Source organism: Epinephelus lanceolatus, chromosome 14 (assembly GCF_041903045.1).
Source record: "Epinephelus lanceolatus isolate andai-2023 chromosome 14, ASM4190304v1, whole genome shotgun sequence".
NCBI classification, from domain to species: Eukaryota; Metazoa; Chordata; class Actinopteri; order Perciformes; family Serranidae; genus Epinephelus; species Epinephelus lanceolatus.
In genome coordinates, this window is record NC_135747.1 from 1,857,039 (window position 1) to 1,879,587 (window position 22,549).

General features: G+C 41.8%; 1 protein-coding gene across 1 annotated transcript; it reads left to right on the top strand.

Moving 5' to 3' along the window:
• Positions 1-305: 305 nt before the first annotated feature.
• ifngr2 (interferon gamma receptor 2) lies at positions 306-20,761 on the top strand. The gene is made up of 7 exons (XM_033617340.2): positions 306-524; positions 13,858-13,972; positions 14,273-14,445; positions 15,110-15,255; positions 17,046-17,187; positions 18,477-18,619; positions 19,868-20,761. The coding sequence occupies exons 1-7, from the start codon at positions 485-487 to the stop codon at positions 19,970-19,972; spliced, it is 864 nt and encodes a 287-aa protein (XP_033473231.1). The 5' UTR covers positions 306-484; the 3' UTR covers positions 19,973-20,761.
• The last annotated feature ends 1,788 nt before the right edge of the window (positions 20,762-22,549 follow it).

A 22,549-nucleotide genomic window follows, 5' to 3' on the forward strand; every position in this document is an offset into this window, starting at 1 on the left:
TTAAAGTGCAAGACTTAACGTTACAGATTGCAGTGTGCATTGGTGTGATGTGGGAACTTAACCCCTACTCTGTAAGTGATTGCCTGCTGGACAAATCCTGAGTAGGGTGAGGTGGGAGAAGATACGATCATTTGTCAAATTTCTGTGATAAAAAGACTTTCTTCCTTACATCATTTCCTGTCATCACTTATGCTAGAGACCTGTAGTGGGTGTAACAATTATATTTTTAATTTGTTTTTTTGTTTACTTCAGAGCCCTTGTTCGATTCTACGGCGCGGCACTGGTTTCCTTTAAGGGGCGTTTCAGGAAGTGTGTTATAAGGAGAGTTACTGTAAGTAGCTTCCCAGACTGTCATTAGTCCCAGACTTTGAGGAAGTATTGCCATCTAGTTTCGATCATATTCTAGTTGTTGAACAGATTATGGCTGCTGTGGAGACAGATGTGCTCGGGGACTCGTCGCACCCTATGAAATGACGCTGCCACAATGCTTTTCGGTGTCCTGTGCTTTCTAGTCGTCGTCCAAGGTAATTAGTTAGCATTAACTTAGCAGTTAAGGTTTCGTGTTACAGCTAACCTACTTCTCTGTGCTTGTTGTGAGGCAACATCCCGTGTGTGTGTGTGTGTGTGTGTGTGTGTTCGTGTGAGAGAGAGAGAGAAAGAGAGAGAGAGAGAGAGTCAGAAATTAAACTGAGGTGTCCTCATGTAACCCATGCCAACGTTCGCTAAAACCCACACACAGGCCTATATAACGCAGCCTGTCTGTGTTTATTAAGGTACCAGACTAAATTTAAAAAATCACTCTTTAAAGCCTCCTTTCGCGTCGACAGTGTTGAAACACGGAGGCACAACAGAACACAGCCAGCTTCCTTTTTTTTGTGCGACACTTCCGGTCCAGTACTCTTGACCACTGTGTAAATGGGAATCGGCTTGTTGTTTACCTTGTTGAGTTTAGCTATATATGTATATATATATATATATATATATATATATATATATACATATATATATACACTGACGGTTGTGCTCATAAGTTTACATACCCTGGCAGAATTTATGATTTTTTGGCCATTTTTCAAAGAATATGAATGATAACAAAAAAACTTTTCTTTCACTCATGGTTAGTGGTTGGGTGAAGCCATTTATTATCAAACAACTGTGTTTACTCTTTTTAAATCATAATGACAACAGAAACTACCCAAATGACCCTGATCAAAAGTTTACATACCCCACTTCTTAATACCGTGTATTGCCCCCTTTAACATCAATGACAGCTTGAAGTCTTTTGTGGTAGTTGTGGATGAGGCTCTTTATTTTCTCAGATGGTAAAGCTGCCCGTTCTTCTTGGCAAAAAGCCTCCAGTTCCTGTAAATTCTTGGGCTGTCTTGCATGAACTGCACATTTGAGATCTCCCCAGAGTGGCTCAATGATATTGAGGTCAGGAGACGGCCACTCCAGAACCTTCACTTTATTCTGCTGTAGCCAATGACAGGTCGACTTGGCCTTGTGTTTTGGATCGTTGTCATGTTGGAACGTCCAAGTACGTCCCATGCGCAGCTTCCGGGCTGATGAGCGCAAATTTTCCTCCAGTATTTTCTGATAACATGCAGCATTCATCCTGCCATCAATTTTGACCAAGTTTCCTGTGCCTTTGTAGCTCACACATCCCCAAAACATCAGCGATCCACCTCCATGTTTCACAGTAGGAATGGTGTACCTTTCATCATAGGCCTTGTTGACTCCTCTCCAAATGTAACGTTTATGGTTGTGGCCAAAAAGTTCAATTTTGGTCTCATCACTCCAAATGACTTTGTTCCAGAAGTTTTTAGGCTTGTCTCTGTGCTGTTTGGCATATTGTAAGCGGGATGCTTTGTGGCATTTGCGTAGTAATGGCTTTCTTCTGGCGACTCGACCATGCAGCCCATTTTTCTTCAAGTGCCTCCTTATTGTGCATCTTGAAACAGCCACACCTCTTTTTTCCAGAGAGTCCTGTATTTCAGCTGAAGTTATTTGTGGGTTTTTCTTTGCATCCCGAACAATTTTCCTGGCAGTTGTGGCTGAAATTTTTGTTGGTCTACCTGACCGTGGTTTGGTTTCAACAGAATCCCTCATTTTCCACTTCTTAATTAGAGTTTGAACACTGCTGATTGGCATTCTCAATTCCTTGGATATCTTTTTATATCGTTTCCTGTTTTATACAGTTCAATTACCTTTTCCCGCAGATCCTTTGATAATTCTTTTGCTTTCCCCATGACTCAGAATCCAGAAACGTCAGTGCAGCACTGGATGAAAGATGCAAGGGTCTGTCAGGAGCCCAGAAACTCACTGACCTTTTATACACACACACTGATTACAAGCAAACAGATCACAGGTGAGGATCGTTACCTTTAGTAGCCATTCAAACCCATTTGTGTCAGCTTGTGTGCATGTTATCAGGCCAAAATCTCCAGGGTATGTAAACTTTTGATCAGGGTCATTTGGGTAGTTTCTGTTGTCATTATGATTTAAAAAGAGTAAACACAGTTGTTTGAAAATAAATGGCTTCACCCAACCACTAACCATGAGTGAAAAAAATGTTTTTCTCTTATCATTCATGTTCTCTGAAAAATGGCCAAAAAATCACAAATTCTGCCAGGGTATGTAAACTTATGAGCACAACTGTATATATATATATATACATATATATCTCACATTTTCACATCACTATATAACCGTTTAGACTAATCTGATGTTTGTAAAGTCTATAAACACAATGACTGAACAGACATTACTATTTCTGTGTGTGTAATTAATAACATGGTTATCGTAGATAATAACTCAATAACCGGTCCGTGAAAAAAATGTTTTTTCCAGCGGATGGCTTAGTTACAACATGATTGAGCTAACTGGAGTAGTTTCATGTCGTATCAGACAACGGGAGGTTTTTAACAGATGATGTCCTGATGTTAGCTTTGCTGCTGCTGTTAGCTGACCCTGTCAGCTGCAGCCACTGATGCTTTCTAGACATCCTGATTTCCCAAAACTGAGTAAATACCACATATAGCAACACAAAACTGCTTTGCTAGCTCAATCCTGTTGTAACGGATGGATGGTTGATGCGTACATGCTGATTCGGGTGCTATCAGAGCCGATCTGCGCATCACTATGGCTTAATAATCACTCAGTCAATAAAAACAACCCATCCTGTGTTGGGAGTATATGTCGCTGACAGAAAGAAAGAAAGAAAGAAAGAAAGAAAGAAAGAAAAGGGGAAAAAGAGACAGAAAAGCAGCGTACACCTCACATATTTATTTCTCACAGTTGCGCACACGTTTGGCTGGCATGCAGACGCACCGTCTGTGTGTCGAGGGTGCGAGCCGCAGCTTCAGCTGCTCAGGAGAGAGGCTTAGCCCGGTGTGTTTTTTCACTGATTCGGTTCTGCAGGTTCTCTGCTGGTACACTGGAGACGGGGATCAAGCAGTTTGTCTCACTCGGGATAGACTGCGCTTTTTTGGTTCATAGTTTTTGATTGACGTGCGATTTATTCGCGTTTAGAGGGAATTATTTTTACCGGCAATTACCGGATAACGGAAACGTGGGCACAGTTATCTATATAAAATACACAGACTAACTAATTAACTAACTAACTGATTGACTAACATAAACAATTGAAAACTGAAACACAATTAGCTTGCACCGTTAGCTCCAGTGTTCCAGATTTACTCGCGACCCTGTTAACTGGCGACCTTCAGCTGAATGCGTTTATGGTTGTCGTAGTGACAAAAGCTGTTTTCAACCAGGAAGAGAACACGTAGCTGTCCTCGTGAAGGCCATTTTCTGTCTATGAGAGGGAGGTGGAAATCACTGTTGAACCCAAAATGAATATCCGAATATCCAATGTCAAACTAACTTCACCTCGGTACTCTAAAACGCTTTGCAGGAGTTAATGGACTTTCATACCACATAGCCTACAGCCTAGTGTTTGCCTTAATGCTACAACATAAATAGATAATTTATCTTAGAGAGAAATCTATTGTACAGCTGCTGCTTTACTGCTTAATTTAAAATAAAGCATTTCCATGTGAGTATATGAATATTGACTTTATCGACCTGTAGCACAACAATAAACGTTAGGCTTATGAATTAAGTGGGTTTAAACCGCTGGTTTTTGTATTGGAAAGCAGTGAGATTGTAAAATGTCCCTCAGTGCATGGACAGTGTGGTCACAAGTTGATCTGGCTGCCTCCCAATTTGAAGATATAGCTGGCTGTATGTTGTCGGATTTTTATTGGATCTGTCAGTGACATGGTGTTGTAATAGCGGGTTCGAATCCCGTGAAAATATTCTTTTTTACGTTTCACTGGGCTGAACGGTTCTTTAATATGGCACGTTTATTTAGGCAGGCACCAGAGACGAAACTGTGTAGGCCTATTTAGAAAATTTATTCAAGATAGGAGTTAGATTTAGCCTACAGGAAAAGCAACTTGGCCTCTTCCAGTTTTCAACATTCCGACATAACAAGTGTGATTCAAACCGCGACTGAGTGTCGGTCCGTGACTGGGTTCCTCCAACAAGAGTCCAAAGACGGATCAGGTCAGCTATGTTTTAATATTGTTATGAAAAATTGAGTGAAGAGGCCTTCGCAGGGTCCGACATTAACGGTTGCCAGAATGCCCGGGGCAAGTAAAAATAGCCGGCGGGCCAGCAGACCCTGCGCAGACATGCCCGATCGGGCAAGCAGCACCGACTCGGACACACACACACACACACACACCGGACAGCCTCTCAGTCCTTAGCCGCTAACGTTAGCTCATGTACAACACAGGTACCACACAGAAACTTTTACAAAGGGTCATAATGTGCTTCTAGTGACTGTCAAATCGCCAGCGAAAGATGTTTTAAATGCGGACACGGAGAGCATGCTGCCTGCTCTCATGGGACAAAGATCCTCTGAGAAGAAAGACGGTTCACTCTGCTCTGCCGCCAGGAACAAACTGAGAGGCAAAGATCCTCTTTGAAGAAGAGGGTTCACTTTGCTGCAGGGTTCACCAAAACGTTTTTTTGTTTTTTCTTTTAATAAATTGAACACACATTAAAGAACATACAAGATCCTGTAGAGAATTAATACATATAACACAATACAATAAACACTGTCAAATTAAATGAAGGAAGAGGATTTTTTTAAAGGCAAATTAAATATTGGGGATTTATGTAAAAATATACATAGAGACATATAAATAATTATATAATTAAAGATATGTAGGCTATGTTAGGTGAATACTCCTGTCAGTGACCCTGACCACTGGCAATGGCAAAAGAAATGGAGTTGGTCCCCGGACGCTGCACTGCGGCTGCCCACTGCGGCTGCCCACTGCTCCCAGTGTATACAGTAGGATGGGTCAAATGCAGAGGTCAAATTTCGTTTCAATGTATGTAATGTGCTGAGAAAGGACAATACGCCCCAATAATTTTGTATTTATCAAAGGCCAAAGTGTTCAGAGCTAGTATGGGCTGGTGCCGCAGAATGATGCAACGTAATGGCCTGTCCCTCAGACGCAGGACAAGCCTAGCCCAGCGTTTGCCTGCAGACTTCAGAGAGAAGCTGGTGGCTTACCAGCGTTATGTCATAAACCTGAGAAAGAAGCATGAATATCCCCTGGATCAGATGGGCAACGCAGACCAGACACCTGTTTTTTTCGACATGCCCACATCTGTCACCGTTCATAAGAGAGGAGACAAATCAGTGATGGTGAAGTCTACAGGAAACGAGAAGAGCTGCGTTACCGTCATGTTAACCTGCCTCGCTGATGGGACCAAACTCCCCCCCCCTATGTGATTTTGAAACGAAAAACTCTCCCCAAAGATCCTATACCGGCTGGCATAATTGTGCGTGTACAAGAGAAAGGATGGATGGAGTCCAGGCTTGTGGTGGACTGGCTTAAAGTTGTGTGGGCCAGACGTCCCGGGGGACTTAGACGGAGGGGATACATGCTGGTGCTGGATGCTTTCCGTGGACACGTGACAGAGGAAGTCAAGAAACAAGTGAGGGAGATGAATGGTGACTTGGTGATCATCCCGGGTGGAATGACAGGTCAGCTGCAGGTCAGTGTGGTTCGAGTCATTTTATTGGGAGATTGAAAAGATACAGTATGAATTTATGAAGCATGTTTTGGGGGCTGTCTAGCCTACATTTCGTGTAGCTCAATGTTTATCAGTAGGCTATGTGTACATAACAGCAAGGCCTATAATGGTAAAAAAAACAAAAACAAAACCTTGTTACAGGTTTTGGATGTGGTCGTAAACAAGCCATTCAAGAACAATCTGCGGAAGAACTACACAGCATGGCTCCTGGCTGGTAACCATGTCCTGACACCTTCTGGAAAAATTCAGAAACCTCCTGTCCATCTTCTCTGCGAATGGATCCGGCAAGCATGGGCAGACGTGTCCTCTGAGAGCATCATCAACGGGTTCAAGAAATGTTGCATCTCAAATGTGATGGATGGAACCGAGGATGATTTGATGTGGGAGGAGCCGGCGGCAGAGGGCGACAACGAGAGTGGGAGTGAGGAGGAGGAACCCAGTGATGCGGAGGATGCAGCTGAATGAATGTGGAGAAAAAAAACTGTTCGTGGTGTTCTTTGGATGTTAATGCTCTTACATTTTGCAGACTGTTCTGACACTGTTTGTCAAGCAAATGTGCACCGTTTATTGCATAAGTTAGGCCAGTAGGCCTATGCCCGTTTTATTGCACTGCTTCATGGCATAGAACCATGATCTGCGCTCTGCCTATTTGCAGGACTATGGGAGATTTTATGATTTTTTGTACAAGGAAAACAATAAAATGATTTTTTATGCAAACAAGATTTTGTCCAAAGAAAAAGTATTTTTTCAAATAAGGGTCTTGAAAAAGAGGGGTCGTCTTATATTCAGGGTCGTCTTATATTTGGGTCAATACGGTACATCATGGCAGAGCAGTTTTTGTCATTGTATTGTGTGAGGTGACAGGTGTTCGAAGTGACTCAGCCTACACACATGACAGAATGTGCTGGTGGAAATGCTGTATCTAGATATTGATATTCAATGAACTAATCACTTGATTGACACATGATGTTAGCGTTGTGACACTTACGAGAAGTGATGATGGTTGTCATCACCATAACAGGTTGGATTATTTCAAAAACAATATAAAGGATCTTCAAAGTGCAAAGTTTAAGTTTTTGACTGTGGCATGTCATGTCATTGCTTACTGTGGCAGTGAATTAATTATTATGTGCAAAAGGAGGCATCTGCGAGCTCTGGCTCGCCTACGCCTCGCATTTTGCATGTTGAGAAGCATGAGAGAGCTTGCAGACATGTTGCTGGTGGGTAGAGTGGCCAGCTTCATTTTTGGGCAATTTCAATAGTCACAGGTCTGTTCAGATTTTGGTGCAGTACCTCTGCTCTGCCAGCAGATGGAGTGCCTACGAAAGCACCCTATCTGCTGGCTTGGCTGAGGTACTGCACCAAAATCCACATGTGCAGTACCTCTGCTCTGCCAGCAGATGGAGTGCCTACGAAAGCACCCTATCTGCTGGCTTGGCTGAGGTACTGCACCAAAATCCACATATGCAGTACCTCTGCTCTGACAGCAGATGGAGTGTTTTCCCACCAATCTTTTAGTATGTCCGAATGGACCCAACTTGTTTAGTAGGTAGGAGTAGTATCTAGTGGTAGTACGTAGTAGTAGTATGCAGTATGCCAGTGGGCCTTTCAGACACAGCCGGGGTCAAACATGGGGGGATTGCACATGCGCAGTAAAATCTGGTCGGCACTTCCTCAAAGGCTCAGTAGATGGTGTGAGACCGCGGAATAAGGGGGATGTTTGTTTCATGGTCAGTTTGTATTTTTGGTTACATTTGGGAATTTATGAATGATTGTGTAGCTACCGTACATCTGTGTGTGACAGTATCATACTACTGTGTACGACGTGGTTGGACGTGCTGACGTATTGCGGTAAGCGAGTTGTGTCATTTCTGGTGTTTCTGTGACAGCGTCTCTGTACTGCTCTGGTGAATTCTACTAGCCTGCTTTCTCACTTCAGTTGCTTTAATGTTGCTTTAACGCTGCTTTAACGTCTACTTCAAGTCTTAACCCACACTGGTTCTGTTTAAGCACTTATAGCTCTCCTCCTTTCTACGACTTTCTCGCTAATCTCTTAGCTGTTGTTTGCATGTTACTAGCCTTGGTAGCTACATTAGCTTTACAGTTAGCGATGGCTTCTCCCTCTGCTCTCTCTTGCTCAGTGTGCCAAATGTTGAGTTATGCCTCTGCCTCCTTTAGCGACAGTGGTAATTGTAATAAGTGTAGCTTATTTGCTGCGTTGGAGGCGAGGCTTAGTGAATTAGAAGCACGGCTTAGTGAATTAGAAGCGCGGCTCCGCACCATGGAAAACCATTCAGTAGCTGCAGTAGTTAGCCAGCCCCCTGTAGCCGGTGCGGAGCCACATAGCATAGCCTTAGCCTCTGCTAACTGTCCTCCGGTAACTCCCGTTCAGCCGGGAGGTTGGGTTACGGTTCGCCAGAAGCACAGCTCCAAGCCGAAGCCCACGGCTCACCACCAGCCTGTTCACGTATCCAACCGCTTTTCCCCACTCAGCGACACACCCGCTGAGGAGAAAACTCTGGTTATTGGCAGCTCTATTCTGAGAAACGTGAAGTTAGCAACACCAGCGGCCATAGTCAAATGTATACCTGGGGCCAGAGCGGGCGACATTGAATCAAATTTCAAACTGCTGGCTAAAGCTAAGCGTAGATTCAGTAAGATTGTTATTCACGTCGGCGGCAATGACACCCGGTTACGCCAATCGGAGGTCACTAAAATTAATATTGCCTTGTCCAGCAAACGATGTGGGTTTCGTTAATAATTGGCAAACTTTCTGGGGGAAAACCTGGTCTTATTAGGAGAGACGGCATTCATCCCACTCTGGATGGAGCTGCTCTCATTTCTAGGAACCTGGCAAACTTTATTAGTAATTTAAATCCCTGACAACCCAGAGTTGAGACCAGGACTCGGAGATGCAGTCCTATACGCCTCTCTGAGCTTCTAGTTCAGTTACCCAGCCATAGTTTTCATAGTTCTATACAAACAGTGTCTGTCCCCCGACCACCTAAATTATTTAAATCTAAAATTAAACAAAGAGGAGTTGTGCATAACAACCTCATAAAAATTAAAACCTCTTCTGTGACAGAAAGACAAAACAGGAGAATTAAATGCGGACTGTTAAATATCAGGTCTCTATCATCTAAAGCAGTGTTAGTAAACAAATTAATATCAGATAATCATATTGATTTACTCAGTCTCACTGAAACCTGGCTGTGTCAAGATGAATATGTTAGTCTTAATGAGCCCACTCCTCCCAGTCATAATAATACCCACATTCCTTGAGGCAGCGGCCGAGGAGGGGGAGTTGCAGCCATTTTTAACTCTAGTCTGTTAATCAGCCCTAAACCTAAACTAGATTATAATTCATTTGAAAGCCTCGTTCTTAGTCTTTTACATCCGACCTGGAAAACCTCGCAGCCACTTCTATTTGTTATAGTGTACTGTGCTCCTGGCCCGTATTCTGAATTTGTATCTGAATTCTCAGAGTTTTTATCCAGTTTAGTTCTTAAATCAGATAAAGTTATTATTGTAGGCGATTTTTAACATTCATTTCGACGTTGATAATAACTCCCTGGCTACCGCGTTTATCTCATTATTAGACTCCATTGGCTTCAGTCAGGGTGTACATGAACCCACTCATTGTTTTAACCATACCCTCGATCTAGTTCTGACGTATGGAATTGAAATTGATAACCTAAAAGTCTTTCCACAGAATCCCTCGCTATCGGATCATTATCTGATTACTTTTGATTTCTTTTTACTCGATTACACGCCACTCAGCAACAGTTACTATACTAGATGTTTATCAGATAGTGCTGTCGCAAAATTTAAGGAAAAGATTACTCCGTCGTTAAATTCAATACCAAGTCCCTCAGTAACAGAGGTTTCCTGTACCGACTTTGATCATTTTGTCCATAGCGCCTTAGGCTCACTGCGAACAACACTTGACTCTGTAGCTCCTCTTAAAAAGAAGTTAAAAAAGCAAAGAAAGTTCGCTCCTTGGTATAACTCTCAAACACGTAAGTTAAAACAAATATCGCGAAAATTTGAAAGGAGTTGGCGATTGACCAAACTGGAAGAATCTCGTTTAATCTGGACAGACAGTCTCAAAACTTATAAAAGGGGCCTCCGCAATGCCAGAGCAAACTATTACTCAGCATTAATAGAAGACAATAAGAACAACCCCAGGTTTCTTTTCAGCACTGTAGCCAGGCTGACTGAGAGTCAAAGCTCTGTTGAGCCTTGTATTCCTTTAGCCCTTAGCAGTAATGATTTTATGAGCTTTTTTAATGAGAAAATTCTAACTATAAGGGGCAAAATTCATGACCTCCTGTCCTCAGATAGTACCTATCTAACCTCAAACACAGCTGTAAAACCTAATATATATTTAGATTGTTTCTCCCCAATTTCTCTTCAAGAATTGACCGCAGTGATTTCTTCATCTAAATCATCAACATGTCTCTTAGACCCCATCCCAACTAGGCTACTTAAGGAGGTATTTCCTTTAGTTAACACTCATATATTAGATATGATCAATATATCCTTATTAACAGGCTATGTACCATAGTCTTTTAAGGTAGCTGTAATTAAACCTCTACTAAAAAAGCCCACCCTGGATCCAGAGGTGTTAGCCAACTATAGACCAATATCTAATCTTCCCTTTATGTCAGAGATCCTTGAGAAAGTAGTCGCAGACCAGCTGTGTGATTTTCTCCATGATAATAATTTATTTGAGGAATTTCAGTCAGGATTTAGAGTGCATCATAGCACTGAGACAGCACTAGTTAAAATTACAAATGACCTTCTGATTGCTTCAGACAAAGTACTCGTCTCTGTACTTGTTTTATTAGATCTTAGTGCGGCGTTTGACACAATTGACCATCAAATTCTACTGCAGAGACTGGATCACTTAATTGGCCTAAAAGGTTCTGCACTGAGGTGGTTTAAATCTTATTTATCTGATCGTTTTCAGTTTGTTGACGTTCATAATGAATCATCCTTACGTACCAAAGTTTGTTTTGGAGTTCCGCAAGGTTCTGTGCTCGGACCAATCCTATTTACTCTATATATGCTTCCTTTAGGTAACATCATTAGAAATCACTCTATAAATTTCCATTGTTATGCAGATGATACTCAGTTGTATTTATCGATGAAGCCAGAAGAAAGTAAACAATTAACTAAACTCCATAACTGCCTTAAAGGTATAAAAACTTGGATGAGCACCAATTTCCTGATGTTAAATTCAGACAAAACTGAAGTTATTGTTCTTGGCCCCAAACAACTCAGAGACTCTTTATCTGATGACATAGTTTCTCTAGATGGCATTGCTCTGGCCTCTAGCACTACCGTAAGAAACCTCGGAGTAATATTTGATCAAGATTTGTCTTTTAATTCTCATTTAAAACAAACCTCACGGACTGCATTTTTTCATCTGCGTAATATTGCGAAAATTAGGCCTATCCTGACCCGAAAAGATGCAGAAAAATTGGTCCACGCTTTTGTTACGTCTAGGCTGGATTACTGTAACTCTCTATTATCAGGTAGCTCTAGTAAGTCCTTAAAAACTCTCCAGCTAATTCAGAATGCAGCAGCACGTGTACTAACAGGAACTAAGAAACGAGATCATATTTCTCCTGTTTTAGCTTCGCTGCACTGGCTCCCTGTAAAATCCAGAATTGAATTTAAAATCCTACTGTTTACTTATAAAGCTCTAAATGGTCAAGCTCCGTCATATCTTAGAGAGCTCATAGTGCCATATTATCCCACCAGAACACTGCGCTCTGAGAACGCAGGGTTACTCGTGGTCCCTAAAGTCTCCAAAAGTAGATCAGGAGCCAGAGCCTTCAGCTATCAGGCTCCTCTCCTGTGGAATCATCTTCCTGTTACGGTCTGGGAGGCAGACACCATCTCCACATTTAAGACTAAACTTAAGACTTTCCTCTTTGATAAAGCTTATAGTTAGGGCTGGCTCAGGCTTGCCCTGTACCAGTCCCTAGTTAGGCTAACTTAGGCCTAGTCAGCCGGAGGACCCCCCTGTAATACACCGGGAACCTTCTCTCCTTCTCTCTCTCTCTCTCTCTCTCTCTCGTATTCTATTACTAACTAACTAACTCGGCCATTTTGGATATCACTAACTCGGCTTCTTCTCCGGAGCCTTTGTGCTCCACTGTCTCTCAGATTAACTCATATCACAGCGGTGCCTGGACAGCGTGACGTGTGTGGTTGTGCTGCTGCCGTGGTCCTGCCAGATGCCTCCTGCTGCTGCTGCCATCATTAGTCATTAGTCATACTTCTACTGTTATTATACACATGATTATTGTCACACATGTATACTGCCAGATATTAATACATACTTTCACCATATTGTACCACAGTAGCCAGAACTATAACTATAATATTATTACTTTCAATAATGTTGTTGTAAGCTACTGTCATTACCTGCATATCTCTCTCTCTCTCTCTCTCTCTCTCTCTCTCTCTCTCCCTGTCTCATTGTGTCATGCGGATTACTGTTAATTTATTATGCTGATCTGTTCTGTACAACATCTGTTGCACGTCTGTCTGTCCTGGAAGAGGGATCCCTCCTAAGTTGCTCTTCCTGAGGTTTCTACCGTTTTTTTTCCCCGTTGAAGGGGTTTTTTTGGGGAGTTTTTCCTTATCCGCTGCAAGGGTCATAAGGACAGAGGGATGTCGTATGCTGTAAAGCCCTGTGAGGCAAATTGTGATTTGTGATATTGGGTTTTATAAATAAAATTGAAAATTGAATTGAATTTGAAAATGCTTGTTTTTGCAATAGAATTGAACTATTATGGCAAAACTGATAATCTGTGCTCTGGTTTATCAGCAAAATACTGAAGGATGATTCTCAGAATCAAAACCAATGACAACAGCCCTAGTTCTTTACCAGAGGCATTAGTTAAGGTTAACTACTTTATTAAGGAAGAAAAACAAATTAAAATGATGTTGAAAAAAGAGCTTATTGACACATTTTGACATATTCCAGTATTCAAATATTCTCAGTTTCATTATTGTCTTGATGTCACACACCACAAAACACAGGAACAATTGCAGGACAAAAATGATTTATTTTGCGTTTTCACACAACAGTCACCACACAAATAACAAATGAACTAAAAGTCTGAGGAAGAGCTTTGTGCTGGAAACATCACACAGGAAAACGAGGTATTTGATCTGGCTCCATTTTGTTGGTTCTGGGATATGTGCATGCATGTCATTTTCACAGCTTATTATTGGACTGTCACTGGTGGCCTGCGTTGTGGGTGAGAATGACAGAGATGCAATTCTGACAACTTCAGGCAGCCGCCGTCCAAAAGTCCAAGCAGACCGCACCAAGCGCACTTCTTGATCGCCTGAACGGATCCTGCGCTTTTTATCTAGCACCCCTGCTGTCACCCTCCAGCATCTGCAGCTCAGGTTACACTGTGCATGTGCAATCCCCCCATGTTTGACCCCGTGTCTCAGCCTTCTCTTGAATAGCCTTGGTTTGAAAATAAGGTGGATAGGATATGATGTAATGCTATATGATTCATATAGAGCTTTGAGGAAAAATCGGCATAATGAATCCATCGAACAACACTCATGTTCAATAAATTGCAATACCCTGTCATTCTTTTTCGTCAGATTTCGAGGGACTTGTCTTTCACATGTATTCTGGTATAAAGTGTCAAACATCATCTTCTCATTTACTGCTCTGTACATGTCCATTCCCTTCTGTCCCAGTACGGTCTGAGGCACCACCAGGTCCGCCCCAGAACATCCATGTTGATAACTGGCTGCTGTCATGGACCCCTGCCACCAAGGAGGAAGATGTCACCTACACCGTTCAGTACAGCAGGTGAGCTCTGATGGTTATGGCGCCTGTTGCAACATGTGAATCAATAACCTGCATGAAAAAAAATCTGAAAGGTTCCTCTTGTCTGGTCATATGACAGAAAATTGTTGCATCATCCTTTCCTCTTTATGTTTGCTTAGATGGTGTGTGTGTGGAGACAGCTCACAGACAGTATTTTGGCTAGTAAAAAAATGTATTTCCATTTTAATCTATCTGTAAGCAAATGTGTTACACATTGTAAATATGGTTATTGACATCATGACAGATTCTGGACTGATGTAAGTCTCCTGTTCTGGTCCACAGCTTTGACAGCCGCGTGTGGACAGATGTACCAGCCTGCATCCATATATCATCCGATTCCTGTGATGTCAGTTCCACTAAAGCCTTGGGCGAGCACGGCTGTGTTATGCTGCGTGTACAAGCAGAGAAGAAACATGGGCTGACCTCGAAACCAGTCAAGGCCTGTAGCAGACATGGTAAGAAACTATGAGCTAACATGTGCATCAGTCTGATAACGATGTGCTCTTACTGGCAGCAGTTTAGTTTATGTTGTAGTTTGCACAAGAAGCTCTGAATGTATGCATGTGTTGATGCTGTGGTATCGTCTAAATGTAGCACTAAGGAGACTCTCATATTGCTACAGTTGTGAAAATCCAGCATGTTACCCAGTTGTGAGTGGTCTGAGTGGTTAATACTACAAACTAATACAGGAAATTTGTGGTTTCAGCCTCTGACCAGATAACATCTACTGTCTGTTTACTGGATCTGCCTCCATATTTTATATACATATCCGCTTGCTACACTGGATCTCTTTATTCGCTGTTGCCCCCAGAGGCTTATTGTCCCTAGACCACTAGCCAATGGGTTTGGAGATTAGGTGTTAACCACCCTAACCATGGTGTGAACCACATAGTTTGAAGTGTCCAATTCTTAACACCCATAGCAAGTTTTCATAACTTTGACATATCATCGTGCTAGATTGATTTGTCAGTTGAGGTTTGGGTATTTGCGATGTGTTTTAGGTCTGAAAAGTTGGTGGTGGTCAGTCAAGGTCTCACGCCTACTGTAACAAAAGAGAACAGATAGCGTAAATCTTAGCTGATTTAGTTAATACTCAATATATTTGTTGTGCTCTTCCAGGTGACTCCTGCACTCCTGACTTCAGTCTGACTGCAGGGCCCGGCTCCCTGACTGTACATTTGAGTAGAAACCACAGTTTGGCTCTGAAACATGAAGACCATGCAAAATACAGGGTTTATTATGGCAAGGAAGGAGAGCCCCTTAAGGTGAGAAACCTTCTTAGTGTAGCAGATACACATGCTGTTACTTCCTGTTTAGTGTGTACTGTAGGTGATCCAAGACTATGTTCTAACTAATCTGGTTCATTTTGGAATACTGTTCGGGTGTTTGACACCAGTATTGTCAGGTCAGTTTTGTTCCCATCTCCTTGCACGTTCAACAAAAAGCCAGATCTCTAATTCTTCTTCTTCTTCCTGTCATGCTCAGCAAACAACAAAAGTGTTGAACACAGCTAACATGTGACCAGCAATGGGACAGACAGACAGGACAGGTCACTCTGCTGAGTCTCAGCTGGTTAAACCTTGTGCCTATGTACGTGTATACTGTGTTTTATAATACAGCCAAATACACAATGACAGATAACCAAATGATAACTATTGTCTTGATGGTGGCTCATAGATGCTACCTGTTTACCAGGCTGACAAATCACTAGATATATCAAAGATATACGTTTCTTCCCTGTTCCAAAACCAAAATCAAACCCTGAAAAGTGTAGGGTTAGCTAGCTAGCTACTGAAGATATAGCCTACTGAATGTATACACATGCTGCTTTTGCTTTTTAATGATTATAACAGTGAAAAAAAGGCCGACCCTACTGTACAGGAACCAGTGAAGGGAAGCAGGGAAAATTTGCTGATATTCAACCAGCTGTGTGTTATCGCATTGTGCGCAGATGAATGTTGTTTGACTTCTTCCGCAGCCCCTCGACAGTCCAGCTGCCAGTCTGGGTGCTGGGAGCGGCATGGGGGTGCAGCTAAACACTTGTTCATCTGCACACACTGTGTTACCTTGATTTTGTGGCTGTGTCAGTCTGACATCCTGAATATATCCTTCAAATGCATATTGTAGAAATTTGAGAGTATTTCTCCAGGGAGTGCAGTTAGCGACAGTGGGAGCGCCATGCCAGTCTAGCTCCGAAACCGAAAGTTTGTCGTACTAAGCAACAGTAAATAAGGGGGGCAGGCTTTAGCGAAGGGTGAATTGTAAAGTCAGCTGACAAACTAAAAATTACAAATTAATGTCAACAGCTGTATTGACTAAAACAATTGATCCCAGCCAGACATGCAGTTCATGGTCAATGCCCTCTACCCCAGGCCACCATGGCACCCCAAATGATGTTCTTTGTTTGTCAGCAATACCAGCTGTGTGTGGACAGAAGGCCAAAATGCAGAGGAAAAGATGCACTTTCCAACTTATCTGGCTCAGTATGGACCTGCCACAATTCCTAAAGTTGGTGTAATTTTTAATTCATCATATCCCAACTTGACCCGTAATTGTACATATATTTAGCAGATTGATGGATGGTTCCATTCTTTAGATATTAGAATAAGCTGACTATACGGGCTAAAATAATTTTAATGTTTATTTAAATGGTCTGGTGGGTTTGCACATGTGATTTTGATGCATTTTCTGGTTAAATAAAAAGGATCTTGCTCTTGAACATTAATATCTATCTCTGTAGGGATCCTTTCCATTATAGTTTTAGACACTTATAATCTCAACAAACAATCTGAGCATGTCAGTGGTACAAACAAGCAATTTTAGTGGAAGAACACTGATGATGCAAACATATCCTCAATGGTTACATTGCAGCCTGTTTCACCGCTGTTGGCTGCAATATTGCTCAATACTGGACCAATTTCAAAAACTGTTACCCTTTAAGGGAAGAGGAAATATTGGCCTTTTATCTGTTATGTATTAATGTCTTCCAGACTCTGCTGGTGGTCCATCATGATAAGAGTATGCATGTAAAATATGACCTTCCACTCTTCAACAGAGTTATAGAGATGATGTTGCCTCAGTGACCATCCGTGAGCTGCAGGAGGGACAGCGTTACTGTACAAAAGTGGAGTATATCTACTTCGATGTGAGCGTCGGACCACCCACCTGTACCCAGTGTGAGGTCATCCCTGAGTCAAGTAAGGCTCATTTGTAGTTGCTGCTGCTGTTAAGAAAGTTTTTCAACCAGGCAAAAAGAACAAAAATACTGTTGATACATTAAAGAACCAAATTGGCTATGTTGCTGGTTTTGGCTTTGACTGTTTTCCAAAATGCACACAAGTTTCTAATCTGACTCCCTATCCTCCTGACAGCCAGTGGTTTCAGTTGGAGTGCAGTAAGAAAATCAGTTATACGTTTATGACACCCATCACAGTAAACAGTTATTACCTTGTTGCATGGTTATGCAGTCTGCCATGGTGCAGTGCAGAGCATTGACATCCAAAATTTGTCAGCTGAAAAAAAGCATTAGGACATCCAATGTTTGTATAATGATAAGGATGATTTCAGTTTACTTAGTGATTTCTTGAAGTACAGTAGGTTGTGGCCATAGACTGTATGAAATAATCATCGTAGCCGCTGTGACTTCTCCCATCAGTTTTTGGTCTCCTGTTTTGAAGCCTTGAATTTGGCTTTTTATCAATCATCATCTTGATTTTTTGGAGACAGAAGTGTCCATATTGGGACAAAAAGGTCGAATTAACTATAACACTAGCTGCTAGCTTGGTTAGCACAGTGCACAGCTATGGTTAACTGGGATAATGCTGTTGCTAATTTGCACTAGCAAAAATTAGGCTTAAAACCTTAAAACAAAATGCACTCATTGGAAGAAGTGAACATACGACTTCTTCAAAGGTCTTTTTGTACAACCAAACGCTGAACCAGACTTTTATAGATTATAGATATTTTATATATAACACACTGAACTAGTGACTTCCTGGAACGCACCAGAAAAGAAGAGTTTTATACAATCCATGCAGATGTTATGAGGATTTGTATTATTACAGTCTTTAATCAAAAGTGAAGCTGATTACATGTTCATCATGATGGAACACTGAATAATGCTAGCTTGTATTTGAGTTCCACAGTCAGAAACAAATCATGGGAAATTCCACTTTCTCTTTTGAGTATGGTGTACTCACTGTTGTGGGCTTGACATGTGGCTCTGTACACTTAGTAGCAGCTTGTATTTACAGCAAAAAGAAAGAAAAACTAACACATTGTCCATGTAAATATCTCAAACCACTCCTGCAGTATAATTCTTTAATTCTTTTCAAAGTTGCTTTTTAAGTCTTAAAACTCATAAATCCTCTGAAATCAGAACATCGTAAGAGTTGTAATGGAATTCCTGTCTCGTGTGTGTGTGTGTGTGTGTGTGTGTGTGTGTGTGTCTGTGTGTCTGTGTGTGTGTGTCCTGTACATTTCCCAGAAAAAGATTCAAAACTAACAGAAACAGTAGTAGCTGTGGTGCTTGTCAGCGTCCTGCTCATTACGTTCATCGCGTACCTCCTCATCTTTCAACGTGGGAGGATCAAACAGTGGCTGCAACCTCCATACCAGATCCCAGACAACGTGAGCACTAACATGGATAAACACATTTACCGCACACCCACTAGGTCACACTGTGTACATGTACTAGATGTATCAGACTGTAAGTTAGGTAAGGATCTGTAGGACTATTTCATTGACTTTTGACCAGGATGAGAAGGCAGTCAGTGTTTCACTATCAGATCGTTGTGAATATTAATGTAGCTGAAGAAGGTGAGAAACATAAGGATTTATTTACAGTCATGTACTGGAGTAATGCAGAATGATAAAGTTCGACTAGGTGGGCCATGCAGAATCAAATTTTCAGAGATTTAATTTGTTCCATTTCAAGTTTTGTCTCTTAACTTCAGCTTGCCATTGCTGGGTATAATAAATACATTAAAAAGTGTTGGTCCTGATCAGTTCACACAGTTGGGAACACAATTAGGCCATGTTTATGAGGTGGTGATGTGACCTGACACCACCACAGATATTAGATTAAAAAGACCACCTTCAGTGCAAAGTACCCTTCACTGTTAACTAGCTTTCAGCTAGCCACTAGCTTTCTTTGTGTTGCAGTAGCTGTGGTGAAAATGTAAGAGATCCAATGCCAACTGAGATATGAGTGTTAGCTGAATTCTTCACTGACAATATCTTAAGGAGCTGATACTTGATTTGTTGGTCAGAAATCTAATGTATCATCATAAAATAAAACATATCTTTCACCCCAGCTATGTAATATATATTTTATCAATAATATTTGGAATCAGCTTGTTTTACAATAATAGGCCCATGTAATGGTTGGCATAGTATAAACACATAGCAAAGCACAAATGCAAACCCATCGTGACCAATCACCATAACTTTTACAGCACAACAAGCTAATCCTGGCACTGTGCAGGAGAACTGATGGAGCTCATTAGTGCCACTAATTAGTGCAGTCAATGTTTGTCAGACTGCTGTAGACAAAGGCTCTTAGTTTCTGCTCGCTGTATGTTGTATTGTGAAACTGGTCAGATATGTGCTTAAATGTAGCAGCAGATGTCAATCTGTGCAATGTGACACACTCCCACTCCCCGTGTGGACAGGAAGTTAATGACAACATTTCAGAGTCGGAGCACCTTTTTGTTGCTGAATCAAATAACGTCAATTTAAACACAGGAAATAGACCTGCTGACAACTTTAAGTACAGATGATGTCCCCCATGCAGTTATTCACAGTGCGCATTATGTCTACAGTATCATCAAGGTAACTGTTTTATTTAAATAAGGTTGACTTTTTTTTCTGCTCTAGTTTCTGCTGAAGCCTGAGCACCACCTTCCCATCTCCACCAGCATTCCCACTGAGGAGCACTGGGATGTAATTTCCTGCATTTCCCCAGAGGAGTCCAGAGAATGAAAGCCACTGTCCTCTCTGCCTCTGCACTACACTCTGGCCTTCTCACTCTGCTGTTGTGGAGATCAGATCTGTCGATTGAGCTGCTGGGAGATACACTCTGCAACCTGCTGTCCTGAAGCCATACGTTTTGCTGAGATGGATTCGACTCATGATAAATGACAACTTGTCAAGTCAAAACTTAATAGCTGAGAAGAGGAGGTCTGATTTGATCTAGATTTAGCTTTCGCTCTGGGAGAGAAAAGGGAGTTATAAAACGACTGAGCCACTCTCTAGACCACTAGCTTTAATAGGCTCCACACTGTGTTACTATCCCCACTCTCATTTGGTTTCATATGCAGGGTCCGACGTTAAGGTTTTTTCCTACTTGCCCTGCTGGGTAAGTACTTCTCAAATCTACTTGCCCCATCTAAATTCTTACTTGCCCTGCCTAAGAGGTTCTTTTTCTGGCTGTGTGGTGCATATTTTCGCTCATGACTTATATCTTACGTCAGCAGAGACGCTCAGCCAATGGAGGCAGCAGCACATAAAAAAGCAGCACACTGCAACTGGCCCCTCCGAGGACAGAAACAGGAGAGGAAATACAGGCCTGGAGTTAAGATATTTTTAGGGCAAGGCCACTTTGGCCTTTGATAAATACAAATTTATTGGGGCGTCACAGCCAAAATGTGAGGCACCAAGGCCAAAACCAATGGCGCAATAACAATATGTGCTAACTACATTGAATGAAGACAAAACAATATATGTGTTGAAAAACAGTACTGAGTTTATTAAAACTGGATGTGCATGACTGGGGATATATCTCGTTTCTTGTTGTTTTGATTCATGTCCCTTATTTTTTAAGTCTTTGAAATCTCTTTATTCTTTTGTTATCTCCTAGTTATTAAGAAATTATTATTAGAAGAAGATTCTTTATTGTCCTTTCTCAGCACATTACATACATTGAAACGAAATTTGACCTCTGCATTTGACCCATCCTACTGTATACACTAGGAGCAGTGGGCAGCCGCAGTGCAGCGTCCAGGGACCAACTCCAGTTCTTTTGCCAGTGCCAGTGGCCAGGGTCACTGACAGGAGTATTCACCTAACATAGCCTACATATCTTTAATTATATAATTATTTATATGTCTCTATGTATATTTTTACATAAATCCCCAATATTTAATTTGCCTTTAAAAAAAATCCTCTTCCTTCATTTAATTTGACAATATTTATTGTATTGTGTTATATGTATTAATTCTCTACAGGGTCTTGTATGTTCTTTAATGTGTGTTCAATTTATTAAAAGAAAAAACAAAACGTTTTGGTGATCCCTGCAGCAAAGTGAACCCTCTTCTTCAGAGAGGATCTTTGCCTCCCAGTTTGTTCCTGGCGGCAGAGCAGAGTGAACCATCTTTCTTCTCAGAGGATCTTTGTCCCATGAGAGCAGGCAGCATGCTCTCCGTGTCCGCATTTAAAACATCTTTCGCTGGCGATTTGACAGTCACTAGAAGCACATTATGACCTTTTGTAAAAGTTTCTGTGTGGTACCTGTGTTGTACATGAGCTAACGTTAGCGGCTAAGGACTGAGAGGCTGTCCGGTATGTATGTGTGTGTGTGTGTGTGTGTGTCCGAGTCGGTGCTGCTTGCCCGATCGGGCATGTCTGCACAGGGTCCGCTGGCCCACCGGCTATTTTTACTTGCCCCGGCCATTCGGGCAACCGTTAATGTCGGACCCTGATATGGTGCAAGAACTCCAGGAAATTACAGTCAGAGCACATGTAATAGAAACAGTGAGGTTTCAAAGTTGAGGAGTTTCACAGGAAAGTGTGTGTGCCAGATTTAGCAAAGTAACCAGATAAGGGCCATGCTTGGAAGCAGTTTTGCACTTTTTTTATAAGCATCTGTCTGTAAAATGCTTCATATCTCCAGGAGACGATTTTATGTCCACTTTGCCCCGTCGACCTGTGGAGAGCCACAGTCAATATAGGGGCCGTTTACACGACAAAGATTTCAGTAAAACCGGAAAAGTCTGTCCTTTGCGTTTTAAAAAACTTCTGCGTTATATTAGGACGTTATTGAAACGATCCCTGAACCATAATGCGCATGTGCGAAAAGTCCGTTTTCTGAGGAACTGCATATTGCACATTTACATGGCAAAAGAGACACTGCCGTTTCCAAAACGTTGCACTCTGGAACCCGTTTTCAAATCATTGCGTTTTCAGGCACCCAAAACGCCGCTGTCGTGTAAACGATCGGCCTAAATGCAACTAAGGTTTACCATTTTCAGTTGAAATCGTTGTCGTATAAACGGGGCCATAAATTAGCTCATTAGAAACAGTTGGGCCCCGGTGCAGACAGCAATCACACAGGATCTGTGTGGTCTCATCCCACATACACGTTTACTTGACACTAGTTTTAGGGAAGATCAGCATAGGTCCTTCTTTTAAGTCAAGAATACTGCAGATCTTACTATATAATGACAAAAACTGTCTGTCTGTGGGTGTGTCTGTTCCATGTTTTTCTCCTCACTGACTTGGTCAATCCATGTGAAATTTGGCACAGTGGTAGAGGGTCATGGGAGGATGTGAATGAAGCAA

What these genes read in the sequence shown, in the direction of transcription:
- ifngr2 (XM_033617340.2), top strand. Translation starts at nt 485, where the DNA reads ATGCTTTTCGGTGTCCTGTGCTTTCTAGTCGTCGTCCAAG. An exon ending in CAAGGCCTGTAGCAGACATG is followed by an intron (nt 14,446 to 15,109) that starts GTAAGAAACTAT and finishes GTGCTCTTCCAG; the next exon opens with GTGACTCCTGCACTCCTGAC. An exon ending in CATACCAGATCCCAGACAAC is followed by an intron (nt 18,620 to 19,867) that starts GTGAGCACTAAC and finishes TTTCTGCTCTAG; the next exon opens with TTTCTGCTGAAGCCTGAGCA.